Raw genomic sequence first — 19216 nt, 5'->3', positions numbered from 1 at the left:
CCTATTTATAAGTCTGCTGTGTTTCCAATGACGTCACGCTAACGATAGCCCGCAAGCTGCTTAACACACAAGTCAATGGAGTGGGTTAGCTCCCGTTAGCACGGCCGCGGTTCAGTTAGAGATCGCTACGGCCTCGTTTTAATAAGGTGACAATTCAAATAGTTGGCTTGCATGATATGTTGGTTGGCGTTCGTATGGTCTTAAAACCGCTACACATTAGACGGTAAACCTACACTTTTGACGTGAAAGTCGCGCTCAGCTTCTCCTTTCGTGAAGTAGTCCGCCATGTTTCAGATCCCGGAGGCGGAGACTTGAGATTTGGAAATCCGTATCCGGCCCGGTTGGGATCAGGTGATCCACCCTGCCAGTGTTTTGAAATACTCAGATAAAGTCAGCAGGATCACCGTGATCCATGACTGAGAAAAGGAGGATTTCATTATCTGGATTACTCTGATCCAGATTACAAGTTTTGAAATACTGGGCCCTGATGATGGAGGATCACCAGAGTAATTACAGTTCATCCTGAGGGGAGCATGAATGTCAAAAACCTCATGGCAATCCATCCAATGGTTGTTGAGATATGCAAGTCGGGACTAAAGTGCAGAATAGACTGACAGACCCACATTTTATGTATATACAATATATAGATTAGTGGTGTCATTGGTTTTGTATCGTTACTTTGATGAGTGAAGGATCTGTTAAGTTGTCAGACTGTGAACACTATCAGAACATCACACTCCTGTCCACACAGGTCGTCTCGCCTGTGTTTTGGCTGTGTTACTACCTCTGTTGGAGGATCAGAGGTGGAATGAAACTGTCCCCCCATTCCACCTTTGTAACTTTCACACCTACAGGAAGCTAATGCACGCTCACCTCCCTCACCACCTGCTGACCAACTTCTATCGGTCAGCGATAGGAAGCCTCCTGACCTACTGCTGCACGGTGTGGTTCTCCATCTGCACAACACAGGACAGGAAGGACCTGCAGCAGGTGGTGAGGGCAGCGGAGCGTGTCATCAGGACGACACTACCCCCTCTCAGAGACATTTACACTGGCCGACTCCAAAGAAGGCCAGCTGTATTGTTAAGGACCCCACTCACCCCTGACATTACCTGTTCTCCCCCCTTCCCTCTGGGAAGAGATATAGATCCATCAGATCTAGAACAAACAGACTGAAGAACAGTTTCTTTCCACAGGCAGTGAAATGCACAACCCTCCCTTCACCCCTCACTCTCTAAAGACTTCACACCAGTGCAATAACCCTCCACTACCACCCCCACACACATACTCACTTGTGTACATATTACCTACATACTTGAATCTTGTGTCTATTTATCTTGTTGTATATATTTTACTATTTTTATCTATTTTGTTGTATTTGTTTATATTTGATATTTATTTGTCAAACTAAGAGCTGCTATCTCTGTTTCGTTGTTTTTGAAACAATGACAATAAACATCTATTCTATTCTAAAGTGAGGTGGAATATCAGCACAAGATTCCCGCCTTGAAAAGGCAGTGTGAATGGGGCTTCAGTCTCTCTCTCTCTCAACCCAACCAGTTGAGACAGATGGCGGCCCACCACTGAGTCCGGTTCTGCTCGAGGTTTCTGCCTGTTAAGAGGTATTTTTCTTCTCGCCACTGTGTCAAGTGCTTGTTCATAGGTGAAATGTTGCGTCTCTTTAATAAATTGAATAATATTAAGAGTATGATCAAGACCTGCTCCAATTGTAAAGTTACATGAAATAATGAAGTAAAGTAATGAATCCTGACCTGAGAGTTTCAAGGACACAGTGTGAACTCTTCAGTTCAGCAGAAAGTAGCTTCACTCCTGAATCCTGCAGGTTGTTGTTACTCAGGTCCAGCTCTCTCAGACTAGAGGACTGGGAGCTGAGAACTGAGGACAGAGCTTCACAGCTTCTCTCTGAGAGGTTACAGCCACTCAGTCTGGATAAAGAATAATGATCAGAACAAGAAAATTATTTCTATTTGGGTCAATAACAGCACATTTACTGCATCCTGAAAAAAACTTCGACACTTACAGAGCTTTGTTGGAGGCTTTGACCACTGGCAGCAGCCTCAGAAGAGCCTCCTCTGAAGCAGAGTATTTCTTCAGGTCAAACACGTCCAGATCTTTTTCTGATGACAGTAAGATGAAGACCAGAGCTGACCACTGAGCAGGAGACAGTTTATCTGTGGAGAGACTTCCTGATCTCAGGTACTGTTGGATCTCCTCCACTAGAGAACGATCGTTCAGTTCATTCAGGCAGTGGAACAGATTGATGCTTCTCTCTGCAAGCAGAGTCTCTTCAAACTTATTCTTGATGTAACTGACTGTTTTCTGATTGGTCTGTGAACTACTTCCTGTCTGTGTCTGCAGACCTTGTAGGAGAGTCTGATTGGTCTGCAGTGAAAGACCCAGGAGGAAGCGGAGGAACAAGTCCAGGTGTCCATTTGGACTCTGTAAGGCCTCGTCCACAGCACTCTGGTAGAAACGTGTCTCTGCAGATTGACGGTCTGTTGTTTGTTCTTCTGACATCAGATTGACACCAGAGTTGATGAACGTCAGATGGACATGAAGAGCAGCCAGAAACTCCTGAACACTCAGATGGATGAAGCAGAACACCTTGTCCTGGTACAGTCCTCTCTCCTCTTTAAAGATCTGTGTGAACACTCCTGAGTACACTGAGGCTGCTGTGATATCAATGCCACACTCTGTCAGGTCTGATTCATAGAAGATCAGGTTTCCTTTCTGCAGCTGCTCAAAAGCCAGTTTTCCCAGAGACTCAATCATCTCCCTGCTCTTTGTGGTCCAGTGTGAATCTGTCTCAGCTCCTCCATCATACTTGACCTTCTTCACTTTGGCCTGAACCACCAGGAAGTGGATGTACATCTCAGTCAGGGTCTTGGGCAGCTCTCCTCCCTCTCTGGTCTTCAACACATCCTCCAGAACTGTAGCAGTGATCCAGCAGAAGACTGGGATGTGGCACATGATGTGGAGGCTTCGTGATGTCTTGATGTGGGAGATGATTCAGTCAGGATCTCAGTTTTGTGGAAGTCCAGAGGAGGTCGACACTCATCCAGACCGTCAAAGATGAACACAACCTGGAACTCTTCAAACCTGCAGATTTCTTTGGTTTCAGTGAAGAAGTGATGAACAAGCTCCACCAAGCTGAACTTTTCCTCTTTCAGCACATTCAGCTCTCTGAAAGTGAATGGAAATGTGAACTGTATGTCCTGGTTGGCTTTGTCTTCAGCCCAGTCCAGAGTGAACTTCTGTGTTAAGACTGTTTTCCCGATGCCAGCCACTCCCTTTGTCATCACTGCTCTGATTGGTTCATCTCTTCCAGGTGAGGCTTTAAAGATGTCTTCTTGTCTGACTGTTGTTTCTGGTCTGTCTGGTTTCCTGGATGCTGCTTCAATCTGTCTGACCTCATGTTCATCATTGACCTCTGCAGTCCCTCCCTCTGTGATGTAGAGCTCTGTGTAGATCTGATTCAGAAGGGTTGGGTTTCCTGCTTTAGCGATCCCCTCAAACACACACTGGAACTTCTTCTGAAGGTTAGATTTAAGTTTACGCTGACAAACTGCAGCAAGATGTTCTAAATAAACACACAACAAACAAGATCATTAAGTTATTTATGAAAACAATATGACAATTTCCTTCCCCTAAAGATTGCATATATAAACAGATTTCCCATCATCATCATCATCATCATCATCATCATCATCAGACTTCAGTAAACGTCTCATTGATCCATCATGTTAAATCTTTAGAGAAATCCTCTTACTGCTCTGCAGACAGTCAGCCAGCTCCTCCTGCTTCATTCTCCTCAGGAAGTGAAGTGTGATCTTCAGAAATGCCTCTCTGCTGCTCCTCCTCTGCTCTTCATCCTCACCATCCAACACCTCCTCATCCTCCCTCTGACTCTCTAAGCATTCTGGGTAATCTGAAGTCAGAACCTTCTGGACCTTCTTCAGCTCGTTCTTCACAAAAGTCACAATGTTCTCCTCCAGCAGCTGGAACAGAATATTATGTAAATGAGAACATTTAACATCATGGAGCCAAACATCAGATCCATGTTGGACAGATTCACCACTGGTCTGTAAAGTGCAGCATGGAGATTATTGTGAACAGACTGGATGTAAAAGTAGTTGTTGTTCATGTACAGACCATAAATATGGAGTCCAGGTGTGTTTGATGCTGCTGGGCAGACGGACCTCTGGGAACCTCTGAGCTCTCCTGGTCGACTCTGTGGAGGAATCATGAAGAATCAGCCACATCATGTCTGTCCACTCAGAGACAAACACAAGCTGAAGGTCCTTTGAGTTAAAGCGTTGATGACATCATTGAATCAGATGGTTTCCCCTGACATCAAAGTGTTGGATGTACTGCTGATCCCACTGTGAATCAACAGTCAGTCAGTTTACTGGGTTGGTTCAGCAGCTTGTCTGGTTTAGTCCCTCCAGCTCTTGACCCCTATAATACTGTGGACAGCAACACGCAGCTAACACAAGCTAGTTGGATGCTAACTGTCCAGTGCAAATTGGTGAAGAGTCTCAATAAACTTGTATTCAATTGAAATTCCAGCATTGGAGAATGAAGAAATTATTTGTTATTTATTTATTTATTTGTTTCAAAGACTGATCTAGGAGGCAACAAGGAAAGGGGTGGTGCCTGGCTATCTTGAATGGGGATAAAATAATTCCAATAATTTTCAAATTTTATTCGGACCAAATGGCTCAAATTCTGACAGTAAGACGAGTCATTTCGCGGGGGTTGTGATGCTCCAAAACAATTATCCACCGTTTTACAGCTGCTTCTTTCACAATGTTTGCTTACGGGAAGAAGAATTTTTGGGCCCCAGTGCATCACGTGACGATCTAGTTACACAGCTTTGCCACTACTAAAAATGGCTTCAAGGCCTGGCGCTCTTCCTGGGGCTTGATCTCGACGATGAGGGCAGCTGTCTTCTTTGCAGTGGAAGTTCCGGTCAAGCCAACCGCATTAAATACTCCTCTTCTTTTTTGGTTTTTACCAGCAGACTAAAAACCACACCGCCAAAGCTGAAGTAAATTCCTGATACATGCTGCATGCTGCATGCTGCATGCTGCATGCTGCATGCTGCGTGATGTGTGCTGCATGCTGCGTGACAAGGTGGGCGGGGCTGGAGGGCAGATTGTCTGTGTGCACTGTAAAATGACATCGTTGATTGGGAAAGATTGGAATGTTTGTTTTATCTTCCTGGGCGGGTCTCAATTTACCTGGGCGGGCCGCCCAAGTAGAGCCCAAGTGTGGGAAACACTGAATAGCTTGTGCTTAAAGTCCATGAAGCCTGTGATGGCTCAGTTCAGTCTTTCAAAAATTTTGCAGTACTCCTTCAGCTCTTCCAAAGAGTATTTTAAGTTTAGGGAGATTGGTTTAAGTACTTAAACCAGTTTTAAGTCAGTGGACAGCGCAAGTACCAGGAGTGCAGTGTGTCCTGCCTGACAAAGACATGGCCGAACAGGAAAATACCAGACTGTTCAATGCAATTAGCTTCACAGAGACAAACAGAGCAGTAAGATGTTGGGTGGAAGGCTTGTTGTCTTTGTTAACTCCAAATGGTGTAACGCAGTAGAGGTTACTAAGAAGGCGAAAATCTGCATTCCTGATGGGGAACTGTCAGCTGTTGGCCTGAGACCATGCGATGTTGCCACTGTGTTTGGCAGGTGTTTGAATGGAAAGTCTGTGAACTTCACATCAACTACAGCAGCTGATTTAACAGTTGAGGGCACTTTAAGAAAAGACAGGAGGAGTCGGCTGCTAACTCAAACTGTCAGAGACTGAGACTGAGCTCAGATCAACTGAATCAAAGTGAGAATAAACCTACAAATTGTTTTTACACTGAAGTTGTGGCTCACAGAGCTGATGGACACACTCCACCTTGAGATGATCCAGTTCTTCATTCAGGACAAAATAAAGGAAAACTGAGAAAACTTGGCATCTTGCAAACCTGCAACATCTTGCAGTCCTGGGTGGGTTGTTGTAAGTCGGGATGTGGGTCTCTGTTTTTCTTTTTATTTATTTATATTTGTATTTGTTGTTCATGTCCTTTTTGATATGTTGTTCATATAAAAAAGAAGCAGTTTTGTGTCTTGATATTTTGAAGTGAAGCTTCATAATAAAACTATTTGAAACACAAAGTGTTTTAACTGCATGTTTCACAAACAAACACTATATGAAGTAAAAATTGGAGGTCCGACCGATTAATCAGGTGATTATAGCCAATCTGATAATAATCATTATTGGGCAGAAGTTGACCTTTAGACGCCTTTAACACTAAATATTGTAAAACAGTAAAATGTTCTGCCTTCAGTTCATATCTTTGTCTCAAGTGTTGAACTATATTTAACAGATCAAAAAAGAAGTTACTTGTTTTTATTTATTCTTTGAATAATTAAAAACTTTTAATCAGCTGATATATCAGTTATCAGAGTTTTCTACTCCTTAATATGGGTTTCGGTACCGGCCCCATGAAGCCCGGATGGGTCGGGCCCTTGTAACGTTAGATATAACACACAGCCTCTCCTCTCCTCAGCAGCAGGGGTCAGATCTCAGCAGGAGGTGAGTCACTGCTGTTTGTACACAGGAGGAACACTGTCGTCAGAGTTGTTGAGGGGCAGACATGAAAAACTGTGAACCTGTCCTTTAATACTGATCCTGCTCTGACCTCCATCATCACTCTGAGGACATGAAGACCATCAGGACCACTGGTCAGACTGGATTTAATGAGGACAAACATCAACAGAGAGCAACATGAGGACAACTTACTGTCTGTCTGATGAACGCTGTTGTTTAAAATGAATAATATCATCCATTGACCGGTCACTCCTGAAGGACACACAGCTGGGCTCAGGTCCAGGTCCAGGTCCAGGTCCAGGTCCAGGTCCAGGTCCAGGTCCAGTAGAGGCTGGTCTCCTGTTGGACAGAGAAGACGACCACCAGAGATGTTAATTCACTTTTTATTCTTCAGACACAGAAGCTGCTGGAGAAACTAGCAGCTATCAACAAGAAAAGGATCAACACACCAGAGTTCAGTAAACATGAAGCTGAATGATTTCAGTCTGTGGATCCTGAATTCATTCTGACAGACAACAACTTTACTGTCGGTACATCAGACCAACAAGTCTTTGGAGGATCTCCACTTGTTCTGTGTAGCTCAGACTTCTGAAGCTTCATATTATCCTCAGCTGAACTTTATAAAGTATTTTTACACAGAACAAGGACTGAAGTTTGTCCTCCGACTTCCGGTTTGGCACGAAAGAGGATGGCAGCATAGGAGAACGTGCTCCCGACGTTTGAGATAAAAACAGCCCACAGCGACTCGAATTCGTAAAGACTATTACCAAAGTAAAGATAAAGTAAGGGGCTTAAGATGCCAAGAACCAAAAACAAAAAGAAAACTACAGAGAGTGAGCTAGAAGAGAGAGACGGAGACGACCAGACATCGCCTGCTAGCAGCGCCATAGAGGACAATGACATGCTAACAGACGAAGGAGAACAAGCTAGCAACGCAAGTCTGGACCTAGGTCAGCTGATACTCAGAGAACTGAGGGAATTTAGAAAAGACAATGATGCGCAACTGAAGGGAATCCGAGAGGAAATAAATAAGACAAACACAAGAGTGGAAGAAGCTGAGGAAAGGATCAAAGACACCGAAACTCGAATACAAACTAATGAGGAAGCAGTAACTGAGATGCTTAAACTGCAAACTGAAATGGATGCCAAGCTGACGGACCTGGAGGGACGATCCAGAAGAGAAAATATTAGAATACACGGAGTCAAAGAGGGATCGGAAGACGACGCACCGTCAATGGTTGTTTTTGTGGAGCGTTTACTAAGGCATAAACTGGAGTTGCCCGAATCAGCTGAGTTACGAGTTGAGAGAGCGCACCGCGCTTTGGTGCCAAAGCCCCCACCAAATGCGGCGCCACGATCCATCGTTGCCAAAATGGCCAGCTTCAGAACAAAAGAAGAAATATTAAAACTAGCCTGGCAGAAACGTGGGTTTGAATATCAGGGAAACAAAGTAAACCTGGATCATGATTATGCACCTGAAGTTTTGAAGCAACGGAAGGAATATGCAGAGGTGAAATCTGTGTTAAAGGAGAAGAAAATCCGGTTCCAAACCCCGTTCCCAGCAAAGATGAGAGTATTTTATCCGGAGGGAACTGTGTTATACGGCTCGGTGGAGGAGGCGACCAGCGACATGTCAAAGAGGGGATTCCCGGTAACGGTCATCAAACGCCCGGAGACTTTCCTGGAACAGATCCGACATCTCTCGTGGCGCACAGCCAGAAAGACCAGGGGCCAGGTGAATAAAGATCGGACCCGAGACTACAAGGAGAGACTTCAAGCATTCAGACGACAGGAACAGGAGTGATTACAGGACGCGAAAAACTGACATATTATGAGGACCGACGGTGAGATGTCTCCGAAGAGACAGTTATGGTGAGACGCATAAGGGATTTCTTTATCTTAAATATAGGAACTATATGTGGCAACAGAGACAATTAAAATCGTCGGGTGTTCTATCTGTGCTGTGAAAAGAATGGACAGCGGTCAGACAGCACATGAAGGCCCTTTCTCACCTACAGGTGAGAGAGGCCCCCCCTCAAAGCCCCCCTTTCATCGGGGCTTGCTAAGGGTCATATTGATGACCCCACAGTTGGAAGTCAACATATTTTCTTTATATTCTGTATCTGTTCAAAGACAACTTAAGGTTTTTTCTACAGCTGTCGTTCTATACAGCTCTAATGTTCATATAATGGTTGTTTATTTATGTTCAGGGAGTGTATGGATTGCACCAGGTTATGCTATCTCAAAAGCATCCAAACAAATAGATTATGGCTAGTGGCAAGATAAAAATTACTTCATATAATGTAAACGGCTTGTTAAATCCAATAAAACGTAATAAGATAATAACTAAAATGAGAAAAGAACAAGCACAAATAGTATATCTACAAGAAACCCACCTGGACTTTAAGGAACATGAGAAATTAAAAAGAATGGGTTTTACAAGCGTGTTTTCCTCTTCTTATAAATTTGGACGAAGGAGAGGAGTCGCTATCCTTCTATCAAGCAAAGTACACTTTGAAAAAATATCTGAGATAAGTGATAGGGAGGGACGATTTATATTAGTAAGAGGAAACATCGAGGGGGAACCGATAACACTGCTAAATATATACGCGCCACCTGGAAGTGATATCCATTTCTTCAAGAAAGTTGTTAATATGATGGTATCAGAGACAGTAGGCCTTCTAATCTGTGGGGGAGATTTAAACATACATCTACAACCAAAACTGGATACTTCCAATGGGAAATCACAGAATACGAAGTCAATGGTTAAGAAAATTAATACATTATTTGAGGAGGTCGGTTTAATTGATATATGGAGAGACTTGCATCCCAATCAAAGGGATTATACCCATTACTCCTCACCCCATTCATTATACACAAGAATAGATTATTTTCTAATATTTGGAAGAGACAAAGATAAAATAAACACATGTGAAATTGGGACAATAGATTTAAGTGATCATGCGCCTATAAACCTGTCCGTAGATCTAAACCTACAACCAAAAATTAACAACTGGAAACTAAATTCAAGCCTGCTCAATGATCCTCACTTTAAAGAACAGATGAAAAGAGAGATCCATTTCTATTTAGACATGAATGACAAGGGGGATGTATCCCCTCCCATTCTGTGGGATGCCCTAAAGGCTGTCCTGAGAGGTAAAATTATAGCCATATCCTCCTATAAAAAAAAGATGAGAAATGAAAAACTGGGAGAATTACAAAATAAATTAAAAGAATTAGAGAAAAAACATAAAGAGAAAACAACACAGGCTCTATTGGAGGAAACTACGAAAACAAGAAACGAAATTAATAATTTGACAACGCATGAAATAAAAAAAAATCTGATGTTTCTTAAACAAAGATACTACGAAGGCGGATCCAAATCAATGAAAGTTTTGGCCTGGAAACTTAAAAAGAAAATAGCACAGAACACAATTCATAAAATCAAAGACCCAGTGACTAAAACAACAAAAAATAAATTAAACGAAATTCTGGGAGCGTTTGAAACATTTTATAAGACTCTCTACACTAAAAAGGCAGGAGGCAGCATAGCTGAAATAGATACATTCTTGGATTCTCTGGAATTACCAGTGTTAGATGAAGAACAGAATAAAAGAATGATTGAGGACATAACAGAAAAAGAACTAAAAATAGCAATAAGTAAACTCAAATCAAATAAATCACCAGGATCAGACGGCTATACAGCCGAATGGTATAAGGAGCTGAAAGAAGAGTTAATACCGGTGATGCTTCCTACTTTGAATTGGGCTCTAAAGAAAGCACAAACACCACCCAGTTGGAAGGAAGCAATAATATCTGCTATTCCAAAAGAAAATAAAGATAAATTAGAGTGTGGATCATATAGACCTATATCGGTTCTCAACATAGATTACAGGCTATTTACATCTATTATGGCTAGACGACTAGAAATATTCTTACCTAATCTGATACATAATGACCAAACAGGTTTTATTCGAGAACGCCAAACGCAAGATAATATACGACGAACATTACAAATCATTGATCATATCCAAAAGAATAAAATAGCAGCTATGGTAATCAGTATTGATGCGGAAAAGGCCTTCGACTCAGTGAATTGGAGTTTCCTTTATCGAGTTTTACATAAATTTGGCCTACACGAAACTATAATTAAAACAATACAAGCATTATATAATAAACCCAGTGCTAGAATTAAAGTAAACGGCAGCTTATCAAATAGTATTATCTTGGAAAGGGGCACAAGGCAAGGATGTGCATGTTCACCACTTTTATTTGCATTATATTTAGAACCATTAACCCAATATATAAGACAAAACAAAGAAATAATAGGCATTAACATTCAGGGTAAAGAGCACAAATTGGCCTGCTACGCGGATGATATTTTGATTTTTCTGGGTCAACCAACAAATTCCCTACCCAAACTAATGCAGTCATTAGAATACTTTGGCCGACTATCAGGATACAAAATTAACATAAGTAAAACACAACTGCTTAAATACAACTACAGGCCACCAGGTGAAATTAGGAGTAAGTATAATTTAGCGTGGGAAACAGAATATTTTAAGTATTTGGGGGTAGTAATACCGAAGGACCTCACAGAACTATTGCAATATAATTATTCACCGATACAAAAAAAAATTAAAGAGGATATAGGAAGATGGAATCTAATCCCATACTTAAGTTTCAGTTCAAGAATAGACTCAATTAAAATGAACATTCTACCCAAATTACTGTACTTATTTCAAACCTTACCAATAGAAATAAGCCAAAAACAATTTAATGAATGGGACAAAATGTTGTCCAGATACATATGGCAAGGTAAGAGACCTCGAATCCGATTTAAAACCCTCCAATTGACAAAAGCAAAAGGAGGATGGGGCCTTCCTTCCCTTAGAGATTACTACTGGGCAGCACAACTGAGACCTATGATATGCTGGTGTAATCCTTCCTACGATGCTCAGTGGAAAAATATTGAAGAGGGTCTGACTTCCATTCCCATACAAGCACTTATAGCCGATAGCAGCCTTCAAGAATTTATAAAAAATACAGAAAACCCATGGTTCAAGTTGACACTTAAAATATGGAAAACAGTAATAACAGAATACAAATTAGAAGAGGATATTGTGGTCCTTAAATGGTGTGCATATGACACACAATTTGTTCCAAATAAATTAGATATGAGATTCAAGGAATGGACAAATAAAGGATTAACAGCTTTATGTAAGATAATAAAGGAAAATACACTACTTAGTTCTGAACAAATTAAAGAGAAATATGCTCTAGAGGCACAGGACTTTTACCGCTACCTGCAGCTGAGACATTTTATCAGTAACAAGTTGATATTTATATCAGAATCGAGCAAACAGCTGTTAGATGTATTTAAAAGGGCATATGGTGCGAACAAAGATAGAGGTATTATTTCAGGTTTATATAAAGGGCTTATAAACAAGAAAGCACATTCAACCCTGTACATTAAAACAAAATGGGAAATGGAAGGAGGAATAGATTTGTCAGAGGATGAATGGGGAATAATCTGGGAATATCAATGGAAGTGTAGCAGCTCACAGAGTTGGAAGGAGTTTGGCTGGAAGAGCCTGATTAGATATTTTATTACACCTTACCAAAAATCTCATTATAAAGGTAATTCCCCAGCCTGCTGGCGAAATTGTGGAAGTATGAATGCAAATCATTATCATGTTTTTTGGGAATGTCATGTTATTAAAAATTATTGGAAGGAAATACAAGACATTTTTGGGAGTCACCTGCCCTTGCAAAGCAAAGTTATTTTTTTTGGACTCATGCCTGAAGGATGGACAAAGAGAGACAAACATTTATTTAGTATTTTGCTGGTGGCAGGCAAAAAGGCACTTACGAGAAAATGGCTTTCACATGAGAGTCCAACATTGACCATGTGGATGGACATTACGATGGATATATGCAGAATGGAGAAATTAACTGCAGATCTGAATTACAAGAAGGACTTGTTTACTTCACGCTGGAAGAAATGGATAGACTATATCACACCACGCAGGCCGGACTTTGACTTACTTAACCTGAGATAAATAGGCTGTATATGTAATAGTAACCATACCTAACTCCCTAAATGTTCATGTTTTAGTTTTGTTTTTTGTGTTCTTTTATTACTAGAAAAAAGACATTTATGCTGATTTTGTGACGAATATTTTAAATGGAAATACATGTCATATTTGTGGCAGAATGTCAATAAAAACTAAATTAAAAAAAAAAAAAAAAAGAAGTTTGTCCTCCATCATCACTCTGAGGACATGAAGACCATCAGGACAACTGGTCAGACTGGATTTAATGAGGACAAACATCAACAGAGAGCAACATGAGGACAACTTACTGTCTGTCTGATGAACGCTGTTGTTTAAAATCAATGAAATAATCCTTTGACCAGTCACTCCTGAGGGAAACACAGCTGGGCTCAGGTCCAGGTCCAGTAGAGGCTGGTCTCCTGTTGGACAGAGAAGACGACCACCAGAGATGTAAATTGACTTTCTAGTCTTCAGACACAGAAGCTTGTGTCCATAAAATAGTGGAAAACATGAGGAATAAACCTCAGAGAATATTGGACCAAACTAATTCAATAAAGTGAAATGAAGAGTTGAAGACTGGTTCTGTTGGGCCGCTTTCTAAAGTGACAATATGAATTTAAGTGAAGAAGAACGAAGCTGAAAATAAACATCAGGTTTCAAAAAACATCTTTCTCCACAGTTAAAGCACGAATCAGTCACATATTAATGTTATTAACAGCTCACCTCTTTACAGCAGGAGGCTGTTGTCCTTTAAAATTAATGTAACGACCTTTTGACCGGTCACTCTTGAAGGACACACAGCTGGGCTCAGGTCCAGGTCCAGGTCCAGGTCCAGGTCCAGGTTCAGGTCCAGGTTCAGGTCCAGGTCCAGGTCCAGTGGTTTTAGAGGGAGGGCCTCCCTCCTCTCTGTCCTCACACTGATTCATGCTGCTCAGCTCACACACACTTTCATCTGGAGAGGAAACACAAATCATTCATCTGCACATCAACTGAAATCAGCCTTTCCATCAAGTCTCCTGTCAGAACATCAGCTGCTCCTCCACTGATTGGCTGCTTCATATCAGCGTCACATGAACGCTGCACTTCTACTGTCAGTCCACTAGATGGTGTCATGGAGCCATCAGACTGGAAGTGAGTCGTCTGCTCTGAACACCAGTTTAACCAGCGAGACACGACTGGACTCACTGTTCTAGAAACACCAGTAACAGTGGAGGAAAGTACATTTACTCGAGTACTACACGTAACTACAATCCTGAGGTACTTCAGTCACGTGTTTCCACTTCATGCAGCTGGTGCTGAGGGCTCAGTCTGTGTGATGACGTCATAGTAAATGGTGGGCCACACTCATGTGTTTGGACTCATCTGAATCTCCAGGACAACACGTATCTGATCATTATGAACAAGAACCTGAACACCAACATATTATAAGTCACATCAGCTGCAGTCAGCAGCAGCAGGGAGAGGAGGAGGGACAGGAAGTCCCCAGACTCCCTTGAAAAATCGCTCCATTTTGTGAGTTGTTGAGTTAAGAGGACCTTTATAAACTGTGTGAAACGCTGTCGATGACAAATTCTGAATGGTTCGGGCCTTCTTGTAAGTTCGGCCCATGTTACAGCCTCGTTTTAGGGGGTGCTGCAGCCCCCTCAGCACCTCCAGCTCCCGCATCCAGGCGAACAGCTGCTCTCCAGCCGCGTTTAGTGCGTCAGACAGCGGGAGAGCGGCGGCTCGTCTCGGCCTCCTCCACAGGCTGATTCAGGCAGGAAAAGCTGCCTTCAGTCATCAGTAAGTGGAGCTACACAGTGACAACCACTCTGTGCTCAGATACTGACCAACTAACTCCACTTCTGCTCTGATTTCACCGCGTCATTAAAGTGTGAAACATTAGAAATGACCGTTAAATTACCTTCAAACGGAGAGAAGAAGCTGCTGCGTCACGACGAGGATCAGTGAAAGTGAAAGTCAACTCTAAACCGGAAACAGCTGGGGGGGGGGGAGGAGGAGGAGTGGTTCATTTAAAAAAACAACAACATTTATTACATAAACAGACAATAAACAAACAAAACAAATATATATATACATATATACATAGAGGAGTTTTAGCAAATCATATAATTGTTTGTAATAATTTATAATATTTCAAGGTTCTTGCAGCTTTTCTGTCTTTCATGTTTTTTAGTAGCTGCATGTAAAATCTGTTTTCTATTTTAGATTCATAAACGTGTTTTTTTGGTGACCATTTACATTTATGGACGTAATATTTTCCTTGTAAAATAAAAAGATTCAACAAAAACAATTCCTTTCCCTTAAGTTTTTTTCATCATAAGTGAGAATTATATCTTGTTTTTAAGTTTAAGCTCGATGCCTGTCAAAGGTTCAAACATGTTTCCCAGTTCCATCCAAAACAAATAAGTGTAACGACATTCAAAACAAAGATGACGCATATTTTCCTCCTGTTCACAAGAAGTGCAGTTGACATTAACACAAATGTGGAGATGATTGACAGGATAAATTGAATGTATGATCTTAAAAGAAACGTCCGTTATCTTGTCTGTGACACAGTATCTGCAACATGTCAGGTCACTTGAGGGGAGTCGCTGCGAGCTTTAACGTGCACGATCCTGCAGCTGTATTTGTGCACTGTTTGCCACGCTGCCTAAACTTATGCCTCCAAGACGCTGGGAAAAAATGCAAAGTGATGCCAGATGCATTGGAGATTGTGCACGATGTGACACACCTGATTAAGCAAATCCCCCAAACGAAACCATTTCAGTCACTACAACACGAAATTTGTTTTTTTTAAGGTAATACTGTCTGTCCCTGACTCCACTGACTCAGGAGCGGATCTGTGTCATGTAGATTTATCGCTCAGATTGAATGAAGTTAAAAAGAAAAGCTCATATCTTTGCATGTAATAACGCAGCTGCTCAGGGACTGAAGCCGTTATTGTTCTCACTTTGACAATCTCACATGTGGCAGCACATTATTATACAGTTATTATTACATCAGCCCAGAGTTAAAGGGCTGTGACTGTTGGGAGCTGCGGCTGATTCTGTGCTGATATTATGGATTATTATTGTTCAGATGATTTAGCTACGCTGGCTAACAGATGCTAATGTCGGCGGTCTCTCGTTGCCATAGCAACAGTGAACATTCACGTGGCCTGATGAGCTGCAAACAGAGATGCAAAACACAAGTAAACCTGCAGGAAATAATGAGTTTGATTATGATTATTTCCTTGTTGAAGATTTTCATATTGATGATTTTAATTTTCCAACATCTGCATATCTTTTAAGTTCAAGTTAAATGTGTTCACCAGGTGTCACCACGTCACAAAAAGGCTACTTGGCTTCATATACTTGTCAGTGATTTGACACTATAATGAACACAGATTGATTGGTTGATTGCTGTAGCTGTCAGTTTTAGTCCTTGAGTTCATAGCTACGTGCTTTATTTGTTAACTGCTATCAAGGAATATGACTCTCCTTTGTAGTATGTGTGAGAGAAGACGCCCAGAGATTTGTGGACTTCTACGTGGTGTCGCTGATAATGTAGCGGGCAGAATATTGCCAGGGCTGAATTTTTGTCCCAGTCCACCCCTGGAAGTGGACAGTTTCACAGGGAGTTTGTCCACATTGTAATTACGGTTCAAAATAAAGCTCAGACCACCAAAGCCAGAGAATATACAGTGGGGAATAAAACTCCACATTGAGACAGCAGGTTTTTTACAAAGTGCTCAGCCCAATGGATCTTAAAAGTATTGTTTAGTGTGTTAAAGTCCAAAAAGTTGAGCCCACGGATTCATAATTATTCATAACAACACTTTTTTTGATATAACGTGTACGATTTTTCCCGATGAAGTCAAAAAGCATCCTATCAGCATCTTTCCAGATGTGACTGTCCAGCTGTAAAGAGAGAGCTGCGTCTGTGAGCCCAGATTTCCCCTCAGCCTTGGTCAGGAGCACTCTGCCTTTTAGAGACAAGTCCCTTTGCAGCCACTCATTCAAGTTGTTCTGAGTGTTTTTAACGATTGGAGAGAAGTTTAAAGGACATCTCGCCTTCCCATCTTTAGCAATAAGAATACCCGAGTATGTAACTTCTTCCTCGATCGTAATGTTGCAAATAGTTTGTATATTTCAATCTTTTAAAGGAACAGTTCACATTTATTTATATTCAGACACAGACCAGAGGCCTCTGAAAACTGCTTCATCACATGAATGGCGACAGGTATCTGACGGCATGTTTTAGAAAGATTGTGGTATCGTCAGCGAGCTGACTGATGATCTCCCTTCCCGCAGCAGAGATTCCTTGTATACCACTGTTTACAACATGACATGTGAGAGTTTGTGTACAAAGTAGAAACAGATGAGGTGAAATGGGGCGTCCCTGACGAAGGCCCCGCTTCAGATTAAATCCAGGGGAAGTCCCATGTTTCAGTTTAACAGAGCTATTGCCATTAACATATAACGTTTTAATTGCTTTGCAGAAAAACATTTTCTGAGGAGAGAAAAATAAATTGGTGTTGTGTTGCATCAAAGGCCTTATAGAAATCTAAGAAGAGGATGAAGCCATCTTCAGATATCAGGTCAGAGTAGTCAACAATATCTCATACTAGTCTAATATTATTAGAGATGTGCCTGTTCCTCATAAAGCCTGATTGTGTCTCATCCATAACTGTGTCAAGAGTTTCTTTAATTCTCCTGGCAAATATTAACGCCATCATTTTATAATCATTATTTAGCAGACAAATGTCTCCAGTTATCAATAAAAAGCACGTCTTTTCTAGGTTTGGGAATCAATGTGAGCAGACCTTGAGTGAGACGAGGAGGAAGGGCATCATCGTCTAAACTCTCCGTAAAAACCTGTAGTAAAAACGTGGCTAACTGATCTGAGAGCGCTTTATAAAACTCTGCAGTTAAACCGTCAGTGCCGGGAGATTTATTGTTTCTGAGCAGAGCGATCGAATCAGTCACCTCTGCCATTGTAAGAGGGTGTCACACTAATCTTTATCTGCCAGATCGACCTTCCTCACGTTATTTACTCAGTTTAGAAACCGAGTGGTAACTTCCTCATTATATGTTGAGCCGTATAAATTGATTTCTCGTCTTCAGTAACGACCCCATTAATATTTAAATTATGGATGAAATTGGTTTTGGATCGGTACTTTTGGAGACGAGAAAGTCGGCAGAACTTTGCTCCCCCTCCTCCAGCCATCTCTTCCTGGACCTTCAAGGCTCCTCTGCTTGTTGTCGATACAACTCGTCTCATTTGTTCTGGAGGTCTAATAGAAGCAGCTCATCCTCCTCTGAAACTTCATCGGGGGTCTCTGATAAAAAGAAGGAATTTTACTTTCTCGTCTTCTGCTCTTTTAGCTTCGGCAATAAATGTTCCTGTTTACTGACTTAAGAATTTTCCCAACTCAAACTTCAGTAGTTCCCAGTCAGTGTTGTAGGATTTTTCCCTTTCAGCCTTGTTGTAAAAACGAGTAATTAAATGAATAATTTCAGTCTGAACCTTTTCGTGCTTTACCAGGGAATTGTTTCATTTCCAGTAGCAAGATCTCCGGATTGTATGAGATGCATTAAATTGGATGCTTATATGAATCGCTCTATGGTCAGTGAGGGCGCGGCAACGATGTGTACTGTACTTTTTTCTTTATCAATGTTATTGGACAGCAGACAGAAATCAATGCGAGACTGGCTGGATCCTGATCTGTTGCTCCAAGTGAAGGATCTTTCATCAGGGGATTTTTCTCTCCGTACATCCACAATGTTACATTTTCCCATAAGTGTTGTAAGGTTTGTGCTGAGGGGGGAGGGAGGCACCTGTCAACAGCATTATCCAGAGCAATATTACAGCCTCCACCAATTAACAGGAGAGAGTTTGGGGATTTGCTGCCCAAATATAATTCTTTCCTCTATTGAATCAAGTAACTTAAGTGGTCGTGACTTTCTCCCGTCATCTTGTCCTCGTCGTGTCGTCACGTTTCTGTCACAGACTCAACTTCCTGTTTGTGTTCTGACATGTTCTGTTCTGCTTCTTGTTTGGACCTCAGACGAGGCTTCCTCGTGTTCGTCTCCACTCTTCACTCTTTATTCTGTCATATCGTCGTCCTCACTTTCCTGCTTTTGCTTGATTGTCAGAGCACTTTGTGAACTGTGTTTAAAGCTGCTGTATAAATAAAGTGTGTTACAGTAAAACTCATATTTGTGTGAAGCCTCAGCTTGAAGTATTTCTCAGTACTTTGAGTTTTCTCTGCTCTTTATTCAGCTTTATTCTGCTGGAGTTGGAGGACGTTGCCGCCCTCAGCTGGTGAAAACACAGCACAGCTGTTGTGTATCCAGTGAGCTCATATCACACTGTTCAGTCTGTATAAATCTCAGTCTGTCACATTTCACTGCACATGTTTCACTGTTTGTCGTCCTGGAGTCAAATGAGGGAAATGTTCAGTGTTGTTCTGAGGCGGCACAATCACTGACATCTTTTAAATCAGCAGGAAGTCTTTTATTAATGCTGCCACCAGGCTGCTTCATTTCAACATG

The 19216-nt window shown here is 41.6% G+C and overlaps 2 protein-coding genes across 2 annotated transcripts in view; both read right to left on the bottom strand.

Moving 5' to 3' along the window:
- The window catches only part of LOC141020400 (NLR family CARD domain-containing protein 3-like), a 45533-nt gene extending 30994 nt beyond the window's left edge, over window positions 1–14539 (bottom strand). The window contains exons 1-3 of the mRNA XM_073495457.1: window positions 13401–14539; window positions 4174–4252; window positions 3791–4019 (exon numbers count right to left, since the gene is read on the bottom strand). Of these exons, the coding sequence (XP_073351558.1) occupies window positions 3791–4019; window positions 4174–4252; window positions 13401–13651 (559 nt within the window). The 5' untranslated portion in view covers window positions 13652–14539. The remainder of the gene's footprint in view (window positions 1–3790; window positions 4020–4173; window positions 4253–13400) is intronic.
- LOC140992411 (protein NLRC3) lies at window positions 930–2991 on the bottom strand. Its single transcript, XM_073462716.1, has 3 exons — window positions 2042–2991; window positions 1773–1946; window positions 930–981 (listed from the first exon to the last, which is right to left on the bottom strand). The coding sequence occupies exons 1-3, from the start codon at window positions 2989–2991 to the stop codon at window positions 930–932; spliced, it is 1176 nt and encodes a 391-aa protein (XP_073318817.1).
- Window positions 14540–19216: the final 4677 nt, after the last annotated feature.

The sequence above is a fragment of the Pagrus major genome, chromosome 24 (assembly GCF_040436345.1).
Source record: "Pagrus major chromosome 24, Pma_NU_1.0".
Taxonomy (NCBI): Eukaryota; Metazoa; Chordata; class Actinopteri; order Spariformes; family Sparidae; genus Pagrus; species Pagrus major.
This window is presented reverse-complemented; position numbering and strand designations above follow the sequence as displayed.